This window comes from Pinus tabuliformis, chromosome 8 (assembly GCF_031772625.1).
Source record: "Pinus tabuliformis cultivar Carrire ecotype Pingquan chromosome 8, CPIR1, whole genome shotgun sequence".
NCBI classification, from domain to species: domain Eukaryota; kingdom Viridiplantae; phylum Streptophyta; class Pinopsida; order Pinales; family Pinaceae; genus Pinus; species Pinus tabuliformis.
In genome coordinates this window covers 2,028,002,855-2,028,016,536 of record NC_142294.1, presented here as the reverse complement: position 1 = coordinate 2,028,016,536, position 13,682 = coordinate 2,028,002,855, and the positions used below count along the sequence as shown (strand labels likewise).

Below are 13,682 nucleotides of genomic sequence, written 5' to 3'. Positions count from 1 at the left end.
TGGTATTCTCTTGAATAAGAATAAAATCACATTGGTTAAACTAACATAGTTACGGATCTAACATGAGCCGAGAAAGATCAAATTTCTTCAACTACAAACTGAATTTTTTAACCATAAAAAAAACTTATTTATATATTTTAACAATCTTTTTCTATATAAATATATATAAAATTGATATACACATAATAAGTTAAAATAGATTTTTAAATAGCTTATTTAAATCTCTTATTAAAATATATTTTAAAATTTTAAAATTTAAACATTCTAAATACACATTTTTTTGTTATCATAGAAAATTTAGTTTTATTTTATAATAGCATATTATTTTTCTATTAAAGTTAACATACCAACTGCACACTTACACTTCTATCGTACTAAGCTGCCGAATTAGCCTTCGGCTCAATAACCTTAACGAACACAGTAAGCCAATCATCAAATTATTATATAGTGCTTAATATTTGCTTCTACTAAGGTCGGCAATGGGCATTATTGGTAAGTGAGTGGTAGTCGGTCCGCATAATGTGGGGATCTGAGGTCTGCAGGGATAAATCGCCATGTTTTTCAAAGATAGATCGGTAAAGTGAATGACAAAGCAGTGGTGACTGTCGGTGACAAAGGTGCGTACTGGGAGAGCAGTTCTGTAAAGCTGTTTTAGGAGCACAAGCTGTTTTAGGAGCACCACCAAGTTAATTTGGGAAAAGCTTGTCCTTACTTATACCTTGATTAGATTCTGGACATCACTATGAATTTATCTCCTCTCCTTGCCGCGTCTTTCGTTTATCTCAAAAATACCTCAATCTTCCTTTCAATCTGATAGCCTACTATCCCATCTGCAAAATCCAATGGAGTCGGTTGCCACAGAGCGAGCGCCAGTATCATCAGCAACATACCACGTTTTTATAAGTCACAGGGGTCCTGATGTCAAGAAGACTTTGGCCAGCCTCATCTACTATCGCCTCAAATCTTATGGGTTCCGCGTCTTTCTCGATCAAAAGGAACTCCACACCGGAGATGCTCTCTCCCCTGCAATTCTCGGAGCCATTGAGAGTGCGTCAGTACATATTGCCATTTTCAGCAAGCGCTATGCTGAATCGCGTTGGTGTTTGGATGAATTGTGTTGGATCTTGAGATGCAACAGGAAGATCATTCCTGTGTTTTATGACGTTGAGCCCACAGACCTTCGTTACATTGACAGCGAGAGGGGATGTTATAGGAAAACCTTTGAAGAACACCAACTGAAAGGCAGAGTCGGCATGGAAGACATCAAGAAATGGAAGGCGGCCCTCAACAAAGCCTCAGAGATTTCTGGCCTTCTCTTCAAAACTAATGAAAGGTGAATACGTTCAGCTTTATTACGAATCTTTGATTTCTCTAAGCCGTTTCTTCCTTCCTTCCAGTAATTCTGATCATTATGACTGCATGTACGTGTTTGTTGCTTTGCAGTGACCATGGAGAGGTTTTGGAGGAGATTGTCAAAGCTGTGTTACAAGGGGTAAATTGGGAACCATTGGAAGTGGGTAAATACCTAGTTGGACTCGATCCAGCTGTGAGGGAAATAGATGATGAGATTAAGAAACAGAGGGAGTTAAATGGCACATTTATTGTGGGGATTGCAGGAATGGCCGGAGTAGGCAAGTCAACTCTGGTCACATATCTCTACAACCTGAAACGTTCGGCTTTTACTAGGTTTTGTTTTTTGTCCGACGTCAGGAAAAAGGATTTATCATCTTTGCAGCGGAAGCTCCTTCGGGATCTGCTGGGTTGTGATCTCTATGTTGAAGATACCAGACATGGGAAAGGTATTTTTCGCGATCGTCTCCGAGGACTCCAAGTTCTGATTGTTTTGGATGACGTGGATCATATCGAGCAAATAAGTATTCTACTAGTCACTGATGTTGTGGGATCGCGTAGTTTGATTTTGATCACTTCTCGTGATCAAGATTTACTCAAACGCTCCTCTCCAAAAACTGTAGTGTATAATCTAAAGCCATTGCAGACAAAGCAGGCTCAGGAGCTTTTCTGCTGGCACGCGTTCGATCAATCCGAACCATATGAAGGATTCGAATGTTTGGTTGCGGAGGTTTTGAAAATTTGTGGTGGGTTGCCATTATCCTTACAAGTTTTGGGCGGGCTGTTCCTTGGCCGCCATGATGAAAAGTATTGGAAACGGCAGTTGGAAAGGTTATCAAGAAGACTGCCAGAGGATATAGTGGACACTTTAAAAGTGAGTTACGAGGCTCTGAATAGTGAAGAGAAGGAGATATTTTTGGACATCGGTTGTTTCTTGGTGGGAGAGGAAAAAGAAGTCGCAGTTCGAGTATTTGAGGGCCTAGGTTACACAGACGTCTGTGATTGGCTTGAAAATCTCCGTCAAAAATGCCTAGTCGAGTTTTATGATGAGGTACAAGATGATGAAAGACCGAAATTGGTAAGAATTATCTCTGTATTTTTTATTTTTATATTTCTTTTCGCCAAAAACTTATTCCAGTGGGATCTTATTAACTTCTTTTTTTCTTCGTTGGATTGATTTTTTTTCTTTTATTTTTCTATTTTTTTTCATTCTTTCTTTATTTTTCTATTTATTTTTTCCTTCAATCATTCAATCTTTCTTTATTTTTCTATTTATTTTTTCCTTCAGTCATTGAATCTTTCTTTATTTTTCTATTTATTTTTTCCTTCAATTGAGATTGATGGATTCAATCTTGCCAGGCCTATCCAGACTGTATCTCTGATTATGTCCACCTACCAAAGACGAAGAAAATTACAATGCATGAGAATATCAGGCAGTTGGCCAGACATATCGCCAGGGAAGAGTTTGGTGTGCTCCCAACGCGTAACACACTACGGCTCGGCTGCTCGAAAGATGTAGAGGAATTGATGTTGAAGTTACAAGTAAGCAAGCATATTTTATCCCCAGTTTTTCTCTTATTTTTATGAAACGATCCATTACAAACAGGCGTTTAATTGATCTCCCTGAAATGCGTTTGTTAGGGCGGAGCCGATTCCTGTTTGATACGAGGGATTACGACACCAAAAGGTGAGCATCTGCCAGATTGCACGAATTACATTAAAGGTGTGGGTGTACGCCTCTTTGTAGTTGAGGTTCCCATAGATTTGTCGACACTTTTTGGTATGTGGGATATGTCGGGAGATTTGGTGTGGCTTCGATTGCGCAGTTTCAGCTCCATCTATTTTCCTGATACCGTTTCACTGAGAAACTTGAGAGTTTTGGAACTTGAGGGACATGGGGACCTCGAGCAGTTCTTCCAAAGATTTAATATGGTAAGTACATCCATAGTTTGCTGAGTATTTTGAGTATAGTGAAATTCGTCCCACATTGTATTAAACACATTATGTGCATTAACATTTGCAGCCTCCTCGGAACTTGAGTGTGTTGAATATTGATGTGACAGACACACATCCAAGGCCCATCTTTAACCCTTCTGCCCATCTGACGGGCACGCATCGTAGTCAACGGTTAAGTCGGGGACGTGCTCATCAGATGGCCCGAAGGAACAATCGGGTTAAGTCAGGGGCGAGTACCTCTAGCAGCAGCCTTGATCTTAACGATTCTGCGATGGTCTCAAATCGCAGTAGGGAAGGCTTGACGGCATCTTATTTTTTCCGCTTTCTGGAATGGATGGGAACCAGCATAAAATATCCGAGCAAGATTGTGTTGAAGAATATCACATTTCTACAATCGCTCCCCATTGGGTTTGGGGAACTCAAAAGCCTCAAACATTTAGATCTATCCGGCTGCAATAATCTAACCCAACTGCCCTATTCCTTCTCTGAATTGATGCATCTCCAATTTCTCGCTTTGCGAAACTGTGAAAATCTCTCCATCCCCATAGACTTCTCGGGAAATATGTCATCACTTGAGTATGTAGATTTCGAAGGTTGTCACAAGTTGAAATATTTGCCGGCGGGAATCGAAAATCAAAAGTCTTTAAGATACCTGAATTTACTATCTACTGATTTAAAATGGCCCATGAATTTGAAACTACCGGAAAAGTTACAAAATCTAAGAATAGGGCATCGGAATTTTAAACTTGTTGGAGGTGCTTATTCTCCACAAATGGAAGAAAAGCATTTACTGGGGACAAAGCTCCGGCATTCTCTGGACGACCTGAGTACAGAGCTACGGCAGCCTGTGGGTGATTTGAGGCGATTAAAAGAGTTGAAAGAGTTAGTTTTGATAGGTTTCAGAGGTCAAGAGCTTATTTTATGGAAGGAAATTGCAGGGCCGAATATGGAAGTTTTGGTTATAAGGGATTGTCCAATCACTAAATTTAGTTTTAAAAAGGGGGCCAAGCAGGTTGGCACTGTTTTAAGAGATTTCACTTTGAGTGGCACGTCCATAACCAAGATACATATTCCCGGAGATGTTTTACCCAGCCTTGAAACTCTTGATCTTTCACGAAATTGGGTGCTAAAGGAGATTCAAAACTTGCCATCGACATTAGTAAGATTAAACCTGCAAGGATGCTCACAATTGAAGACAAGAAGAAGCCTTTCAAATCTGGTATGCCTCAAAGTCCTAAACGAAAATGAATGTTCTGTGTTGGAAACTTTGAATGTTGAAGGTCTGACATCGTTGGAAGAGATTCAAGCGAAGACATGTTGGGCGCTGAAGAGCATACAGGGACTGAGTCAACGGGATCGGTTGAAATGTCTCCGCATTTCAACATACACTCGTGCTATCTGGAATGATGTTTGTAATTTTTTGGTTAGTATTTGTTGAAATCTAATTTCAACGCAGACCAAGAAAAACCGTGAACCAAGCCAGAAACCGTTCACCGGATTTTCTCGGAGCTATTTGCCGACGAAGGAATAATCCGGGAAGGAGCTCCGAGAAAATATGGAGCTGACGCGTGGTTGACCCCTGACGTAACGCAACGTAAGAATCTCGGAGGTTAACTTTCAGCACTTGTTGGTCTTCCGATATTGTTCTCCACCGTTGGATTTGCTCCCGTGTTCTCCGCCGTTGATCACCTGGAGCTGCATACGAACCCACATCAATTCAATGTTTTGCGTGGAGTAAAAGGTTTATGGTTGACCGCCGTAGGTAAAAGAATTTAATGATTGGTACAAGATTTTGGTGAGGCTCTTTTAATATGAGCATGGGCATGTTATAATATATGTTTTTATATATATTTATATACGGCATGTATTAAATAGGAAATCGTATGTAATAAGTTTAATGTTTTTTGTTTTGACTTTTAAAAAAAATGTTATGTATTGCACACGGGAGGAACAAAAATTATTCTTCACAGCAGTGAAAAAGAATGATGGAGCAGTAAAAGAAAATCACACAGCAGTGTGTAAAATGAGAAGAACCAGGTGATGTAATTTTTGGAATAGCAAAAACCATGTGTGGTTTTGCACAGCAGTGCAGAAAGGAAATGGTGGAGCGATTTTTGTAACTCTGTGTAAATTTCTTTTCACAGCAGTAAACTTATGTAAATCTTTTTATTACAGCAGTAAGTTGTTTTTCACACCAGTGAATATAAAAAGGGATTTTACAGTGGTAAATCTTTGCATCAGGTTTTAATGAATAGAATGCTTTAATGGTGGTGAAATACTCTGTCTCTCAGTGAAATTTCTTTTAAGTCTTCTGTGTGCACAAAAGATCTTGGAGCAAAAGAAACAGAGCATTGTCTCTGTGTGTTTGTTTATTTGGTTTTTGGTATTTTCCCCATCAAAAATACCCTACAGTGGTATCGGAGCAGGCTTAGGCTCTTTGAAGGAGACAAAGAAGCTGAAGGGAGAAGGTTGTTGCTGCAGCAAAACTTCTCAGGCAGACAGAAGACTCAGACAACAAAGGATTCAGATATTCTTCATAGCTATCTTGTTTGTTATTGAAGAGACAGTCAGTGTTTTAAATACACAGTCAAGGAATGGCCAGCACAAGCACTGGTATGGGTTTGTTTAACACCCAGCTCCCACAGTTTAATGGGAAGAACTATGACTACTGGTCAATAACTATGACAGCTCTGCTTGCTTCCCAAGATTTATGGGAAATAGTTGAAGAAGGCTTTGAAGAACCAGCAGATGAAACTGAGTTCAATGCATTAACTCAAGGAGAGAAGGATCTGCTGAAGAACAATAGGAAGAAAGATTCAAAAGCCCGTGTGTTGTTGTATCTAGCAGTAGACCAGAGTATGTTTCCAAGGTTAGCAGCAGCTAAGACAGCCAATGAAGCATGGCAAACCCTCAAGACAGCCTATCAAGGCATGGAGAGAGTGAAGACAGCAAAACTACAATTGCTGAGAAAGGACTTTGAGAATCTGTGCATGAAGGAGTCAGATAACATTGACTCATTCTTCACTCATGTGATTGGTGTAATCACACAAATGAGAACTCATGGAGAAACCATTGAAGATAGAAGAATTGTGGAGAAAATATTGAGGGTCTTGCCCTCAAGGTTTGATGCCATAGTCACCACCATTGAAGAGACAAAGGATCTCTCAAGCTATTCAGTTGATGAGCTGCATGCATCACTGATAACACATGAGCAGAGGTTGAGTAGGAATGAAAACTCATCTCTTGAGCAAGCCTTCAAGACCCAGATGTCCTTTGGAAGAGGCAGAGGTCAAGGCAGAGGAAACAAAAGAGGAAGAGACAGAAGCCAGAATAGAGGTGGAAGGAACAACCCATCAAATGCACAAGGAAGAGGCAGCAATCCAAATCAGAACCAAGGCCAAGGCAGCAGCCAACAAAGAGATCAACATCATGCTCAAGGACAAAGGTATGATAAATCTAATGTTCAATGCTATTATTGCAAAAAGTATGGACATTATGCTAGTGATTGCAGAAAGAAACAACATGATATGAACAGCAGACAAAATGCAAATGTTACAAGAGAAAACAACAGTCAAGACAATGTTCTGTTAGCTTGTAACATGGCTGAAACACATAGTGAGGACATATGGTTTTTAGACTCAGGTTGCAGCAACCATATGACCGGAAACATTGCCTTCTTTTCTGCCCTAGATAAAAATGTGAAATCAGAGGTCACACTAGGAACTGATAGTAAAGTGTCTGTTATGGGAAAAGGAGAAATAAAAATACTTTCAAAGCAAGGAGAAAGGAAAACCATAGCAGATGTATACTATGTCCCCGGAATGAGATGTAATCTCTTGAGTATTGGACAGCTTGTCCATAAGGGGTACAATGTTTTCTTTAAAAATGATGTGTGCACCATCATGGATATACCACCCAGCAAAAGATGCATTGCTGAAGTGAAGATGACAAGGAACAGGATGTTCCCTCTCCGGATCAGGGCAGACATGAAGAACAAAAGGGAAATGGCAGCAGTCACCCAAGAGGCCTTCCAAAGCGTGCCAAAGGATAAAAATTGGTTGTGGCACTTGAGATTTGGTCATCTCAATTTTGGAGGTCTAAACTTGTTGAGTAGGAAAGGAATGGTAAGAGGATTACCATTGATAGAGAAACCGGACAGCCTATGTGAAGGCTGCATTTTGGGAAAACAACATAGAGAAAGTTTTCCATCAGGGAAGAGTATAAGGGCAAAGACACCCTTAGAGATTATCCACTCAGATTTGTGTGGACCAATGCAAGCTCCATCATTAGCAGGCAGCCTATATTTCTTGACATTCATTGATGATTTTACAAGAAAGACTTGGATATATTTCCTCAAGAACAAAAGTGAAGTCTTTGAGAAATTCCAAAACTTCAAAGCATTTGTTGAAAACCAAAGCGGGCTGCACATTAAAGTTTTGAGAACTGATAGAGGAGGTGAATATATCTCCAAGGAATTCCTAAGATTTTGTAGAGAAAATGGAATACATAAACAGTTTACAGCAAGGTACACTCCACAGCAAAATGGAGTTGCTGAAAGGAAGAACAGAACCATCATGGAGATGGCAAGGAGCATGTTGAAGGCAAAGCATTTGCCAAATGAGTATTGGGCTGAAGCTGTACATTGTGCAGTTTATATATTGAACAGGTGTCCTACAAAAGCAGTCATGAACAAAGTGCCAGAAGAGGCATGGAGTGGGAGAAAGCAAGGAGTCACCCACATGAGAGTTTTTGGGTGTGTGGCCTATGCACACATTCCAGATCAGCTAAGGAGGAAGTTGGACAGCAAAGGGGAGAAATGCATCTTCATTGGATACAGTGATGAATCCAAAGCCTACAGGCTGTACATTCCATCTACCAAGAAGTTCTTTGTCAGCAGGGATGTTCAATTCATAGAAGAGGAAGCTTGGGATGGAAGCATAGAGAAAACAGTCAATGTCAAGAACTGTTTGTCTCATGATGAAGATGAAGAGGAGGTGGCTGAAATGAATCCCCAAACAACAGCGCCAACACAAGGACAGCAAGGTACACCATTGAGGATCAATGAGAGTGCTTCTCCAAGCACACCACAAGGAGGAAATTCAAGTGCATCTTCAAGCACTTGCACACCAAGTGAACGAGGTAAGAAGTTTAGAAATCTAAGTGAAATTTATGAAGAAGGAATGAATCCCTTATTTGCCTTGTATTGTCATGTTGATGATCCTATTCATTTTGAAGAAGCTATTAAAGATAAGAAATGGATAGAAGCTATGGATGAGGAGATGAATGCCATAGAGAGAAACAAAACATGGGATTTGGTTGAGTTACCAAAAGGCAAAGAAGTCATTGGTGTGAAATGGGTCTATAAGACCAAGAGCAATGCTGAAGGCAAGATAGAAAGGCACAAGGCAAGGCTGGTTGTCAAAGGCTACAAGCAGCAGTATGGGAGAGATTATGAGGAGACTTTCGCCCCGGTTGCAAGAATGGAAACCGTGAGAGCAGTGTTGTCCATGGCAGCACAAAACAAATGGAAAGTCTACCAAATGGACGTGAAATCAGCATTCCTAAATGGAGTGTTAATGGAAGAGGTTTATGTGGAACAGCCTCTCGGATATGAGAAGAAAGGTGAAGAGCACAAAGTGTGCAAATTGAAGAAAGCTCTTTATGGGCTGAAGCAAGCGCCAAGAGCATGGTACAGCAGGATAGATTCATATCTATTGGATAATGAATTTGACAAATGTGAAGGAGAACCCACAGTCTACATCAAAGAAAAGGATGGTAAGATTTTGATTGTGGTCTTATATGTTGATGATGTTATTTTCACAGGTAATGATGATCAGCTCATTAAGAATTTTAAATCAGTCATGAAGGATGAATTTGAAATGACTGACATGGGTTTCTTGAGATACTTCTTAGGCATAGAAGTAGATCAAAATGAAAAAGGAATTTTTATATCTCAAGCAAGATATGTAAATCAAGTTTTGGGCAGATTTAACATGCAAGAGTGCAAGGCAGCCATCACTCCCACAGTAATGGGATTAAAGCTCAGCAGAGAGGACAGCAGCAAGGATTTTAATCCTAGTTTGTACAAGAGTATTGTAGGCAGCCTTATGTATTTAACAGCTACTAGGCCTGATTTAATGTATGCTGTTAGTTTAATTTCCAGGTTCATGGAGAGGCCAAAGGAGGCACATTGGCAGGCAGCAAAGAGAATTTTGAGGTATGTCAAAGGTACCAAAATGTTTGGAATTTTATATCATGCCTCAGAACATTCAGATTTGGTTGGATACACAGATAGCGATTGGGCTGGAAGTGTAGATGATCGGAAGAGCACTTCCGGTTATGTTTTTCATATGGGTTCAGGAGTCATTTCATGGGCTTCTAAGAAGCAGTCCATTGTAGCATTGTCTACAGCAGAGGCTGAATATGTGGCAGCTACAGCAGCAGCATGTCAAGCAGTGTGGATGAGAAGAATGTTGAGAAGCTTAGGCCAAGAGCAGGCAAAAGCGACAATGATTTTTTGTGACAATAGCTCAGCTATTGCTTTGTCAAAGAATTCAGTGTTTCATAAGAGAACGAAACACATTGATACAAGGTTTCACTACATCAGAGAATTGGTGAACAATGGAGAAATTGTCTTGGAACATTGCAGGACTCAAGAACAGGTTGCGGACATCTTGACAAAGCCGCTGGATCAGAAGAGCTTTGAATTTTTGAGAAAGTGTCTGGGTATGACTGAATGCCCAGCTGTTGAAATTAAAGGGGAGTGTTGAAATCTAATTTCAACGCAGACCAAGAAAAACCGTGAACCAAGCCAGAAACCGTTCACCGGATTTTCTCGGAGCTATTTGCCGACGAAGGAATAATCCGGGAAGGAGCTCCGAGAAAATATGGAGCTGACGCGTGGTTGACCCCTGACGTAACGCAACGTAAGAATCTCGGAGGTTAACTTTCAGCACTTGTTGGTCTTCCGATATTGTTCTCCACCGTTGGATTTGCTCCCGTGTTCTCCGCCGTTGATCACCTGGAGCTGCATACGAACCCACATCAATTCAATGTTTTGCGTGGAGTAAAAGGTTTATGGTTGACCGCCGTAGGTAAAAGAATTTAATGATTGGTACAAGATTTTGGTGAGGCTCTTTTAATATGAGCATGGGCATGTTATAATATATGTTTTTATATATATTTATATACGGCATGTATTAAATAGGAAATCATATGTAATAAGTTTAATGTTTTTTGTTTTGACTTTTAAAAAAAATGTTATGTATTGCACACGGGAGGAACAAAAATTATTCTTCAGAGCAGTGAAAAAGAATGATGGAGTAGTAAAAGAAAATCACACAGCAGTGTGTAAAATGAGAAGAACAAGGTGATGTAATTTTTGGAATAGCAAAAACCATGTGTGGTTTTGCACAGCAGTGCAGAAAGGAAATGGTGGAGCGATTTTTGTAACTCTGTGTAAATTTCTTTTCACAGCAGTAAACTTATGTAAATCTTTTTATTACAGCAGTAAGTTGTTTTTCACACCAGTGAATATAAAAAGGGATTTTACAGTGGTAAATCTTTGCATCAGGTTTTAATGAATAGAATGCTTTAATGGTGGTGAAATACTCTGTCTCTCAGTGAAATTTCTTTTAAGTCTTCTGTGTGCACAAAAGATCTTGGAGCAAAAGAAACAGAGCATTGTCTCTGTGTGTTTGTTTATTTGGTTTTTGGTATTTTCCCCATCAAAAATACCCTACAGTATTACACAGCGTTTAATTCATGGTTAGGCGTGTTCCGCTTATCGGTGGATGTGTAATCTTATTTTTCTTATTTATTTACTGTCGTGGCCAGTTTAACGAGACTACAATATAGTTATGCTAAACGAATTTGGGAAATGTGTGCAGGCACTGACTTCTCATGAAAATCTATCAACGGCCTTCTTGAGTGGAACAGTGGGGTACTCATCAGCTTTCAGTCGTCTGTACCCACGAGTTAATGAGGTGTTTAATTTTCCGAGAGCAGAGTTAATCTTTCAAGCAATAAATCGATACATTGAATTGTATTATTTATCAATTGAAATGAACTTCTGAAATTTGTGCAGGTCATGCCAAAAATACATTCCATTGCAGGGAAGTTCAACGTCAAAGTGGTGGATGTTGTCTATGGTGGACATTCATCCGAGTTTAATGCGAAGATGGAAGAATTCCAGTCGTACGGTGCTATGTTGATGTGCTTTTTCACCCTTCGCCCTTCCCACCGGCACTACGATACTTACTTTGTAAGATTTGAAGCGAGTGATGATGGTGTGTCAGTTGATGAATTCAAAATGGTAGTTGATTACCCCCCATACAGCGGCGATGGTAAATTATACTTTCATATATTAATGTGGACAGAAGAGTCTAATGTGTTCATTGATGACAAAGGGTATAACAACATCTGTGTATCTCGTCGCTCAAACTGCGACTATGTGGGAAGGGGATGTATTATGATGGTCGATAAGGACACAAAGGTTTCACAAGTTTGCAGAGAAATCATAATGGCATTGTCATAAAAGAACAACCTTCCGTTTGGGTACTGATAGGGATCACAGGTGATAAATATTGCTGATTGAAATGTTTTCAAAATATTAACGGGTCAGGAAGGAAAACTTGATTCATTGAGAAGGATTTGTAAATATATTTTAATTTTGTGCTTTTTTAAATGAACTTTTTATATTGAGTAGGTTTGTTTTTTTGTCACCTCAATTAATTGTAATGGTATTGTATTATCCTCTGTCGTTTTTTTTAAAAGATTGGCTATTATATTATATTATGTTATAAAATTGTATTTATTGGGAAGAGTTGTTATTGGGTTAAGAGTTGGTTTTTAGTTTATATTTTTTTGGATTTAAGGAAATAAGTTAATGATCTAAGATTTAGAGGGTTTGTCTTTTTATGGATTATTAAAAGGTAATTTTAGGTAGAAACCATTAACATATAATTTTAAGTGGAAACCATTAACATGTAATCTTAGGTGGTTTATTTTCCTTGAATAACAGTGATGAGTCAGTTTGTATTTACAGATAACATCAAGTGATAAATGTCTATTACTAATTTGACAATTAAGATATGACACATTTTCCTACTATTTAAAAAAAATAATCACTATATTTAAACTTTTTTAAAACAAATTATATTAAATTTTTTTATTCAAATATTACACTTCTTGACATCACCAAACTAATTTAATTACTTTATAAATTATTATTATTTTTTAAACCTTTATGAAAGAATTACATTGGGTATTGTTGATAAAAAAAAATTATTTTAATTATAAATAAATTCATTGCGTTGAATATTGTGGGTGGAAATGTTTTCAAAATATTAACTAATTTAATTGCTGTATAAATTATTATTATTTTTTAAACCCTTATGAAAGAATTATATTACATATTGTTGATAAAAATGTTTTATTTTAATTATAAATAAATTCATTTCGCTTAATATTGTGGGTGGAAATGTTTTCAAAATATTTAATTTTGAAAATTTTGATATAAATTTATTTAAAAGTTAAAATATTAATTTTTTAGTTTGAGATTTAATTTCAAATTTTATAAACCAAAAGTTTAAAATGGTTTTTGTTAATATTTTTTAATTTTCTTTATTAATAATTTTGGAAGTGTGAGGTCTTCTAAAGGTTACATTTGAAACTTTGTAACAAAGTTTTTATTTTATCTAAAATAAATAAATAAAATGATCATTCGTCATTTAATTGTATTTGAAACTTTGTAACGAAGTTTTTATTTTATCTAAAATAAAGAAATAAAATAATCATTCGTCATTTAATTGTATGTATTGCAAACATGTGTATTTATTTATTTGTATATACAATATTCATAAATTAATTTAGATAACAACCACCACAAAACTTTGAATGTTATCCACCCATCTAACTAGGAAGAGCATATAATGCTTCCTTTTATTATAAGTGCATGGGTCTTGAAATGTTTGAGAGCCTCCACATTGATAAGCTTGCCTTGATCCCATTGATAGTTTAGTAATATAGAAAGAAGACATTGATAGTTTAGTAGTATCGAAAGAAGACACAAAAATAGAACACGAAAGATTAGTTGTTCCTCTTTCATATCAATCCCACATGTCTGGACTCGAAGGAGCAAAGCCTTGAACTTGGTGAAGAATTATTTTATGGTATTAAATTTTATTTTTGTGTGTTGATCTAAGTCGTTAAAGGGTAGTGTGTCTGCGTGTATAGCTTGGATCTGCAAGGGATAATGCGTATGGCTGAGTGCTGGTGCATAACGGATTTTGAAGAGCAGCTGCGTAGATCTGTCTTTTTTTATAGACTTGTATGCGATAAACAACGAGTGCTCTGCAGATCTCAGCCGACATTCT

The 13,682-nt window shown here is 37.9% G+C and overlaps 1 protein-coding gene across 1 annotated transcript; it reads left to right on the top strand.

The window, feature by feature from the left end:
- Nucleotides 1–814: 814 nt before the first annotated feature.
- On the top strand, nt 815–11,842 carry LOC149244578 (uncharacterized). Its single transcript, XM_089371593.1, has 7 exons — nt 815–1,333; nt 1,444–2,428; nt 2,710–2,892; nt 2,992–3,282; nt 3,374–4,729; nt 11,196–11,291; nt 11,393–11,842. Exons 1-7 carry the CDS (start codon nt 843–845, stop codon nt 11,840–11,842), a joined length of 3,852 nt encoding a protein of 1,283 aa, XP_089227719.1. The 5' UTR covers nt 815–842.
- Nucleotides 11,843–13,682: the final 1,840 nt, after the last annotated feature.

What these genes read in the sequence shown, in the direction of transcription:
- LOC149244578 (XM_089371593.1), top strand. Translation starts at nt 843, where the DNA reads ATGGAGTCGGTTGCCACAGAGCGAGCGCCAGTATCATCAGCAACATAC. An exon ending in CTCTTCAAAACTAATGAAAG is followed by an intron (nt 1,334 to 1,443) that starts GTGAATACGTTC and finishes GTTGCTTTGCAG; the next exon opens with TGACCATGGAGAGGTTTTGG. An exon ending in ATGATGTTTGTAATTTTTTG is followed by an intron (nt 4,730 to 11,195) that starts GTTAGTATTTGT and finishes AAATGTGTGCAG; the next exon opens with GCACTGACTTCTCATGAAAA.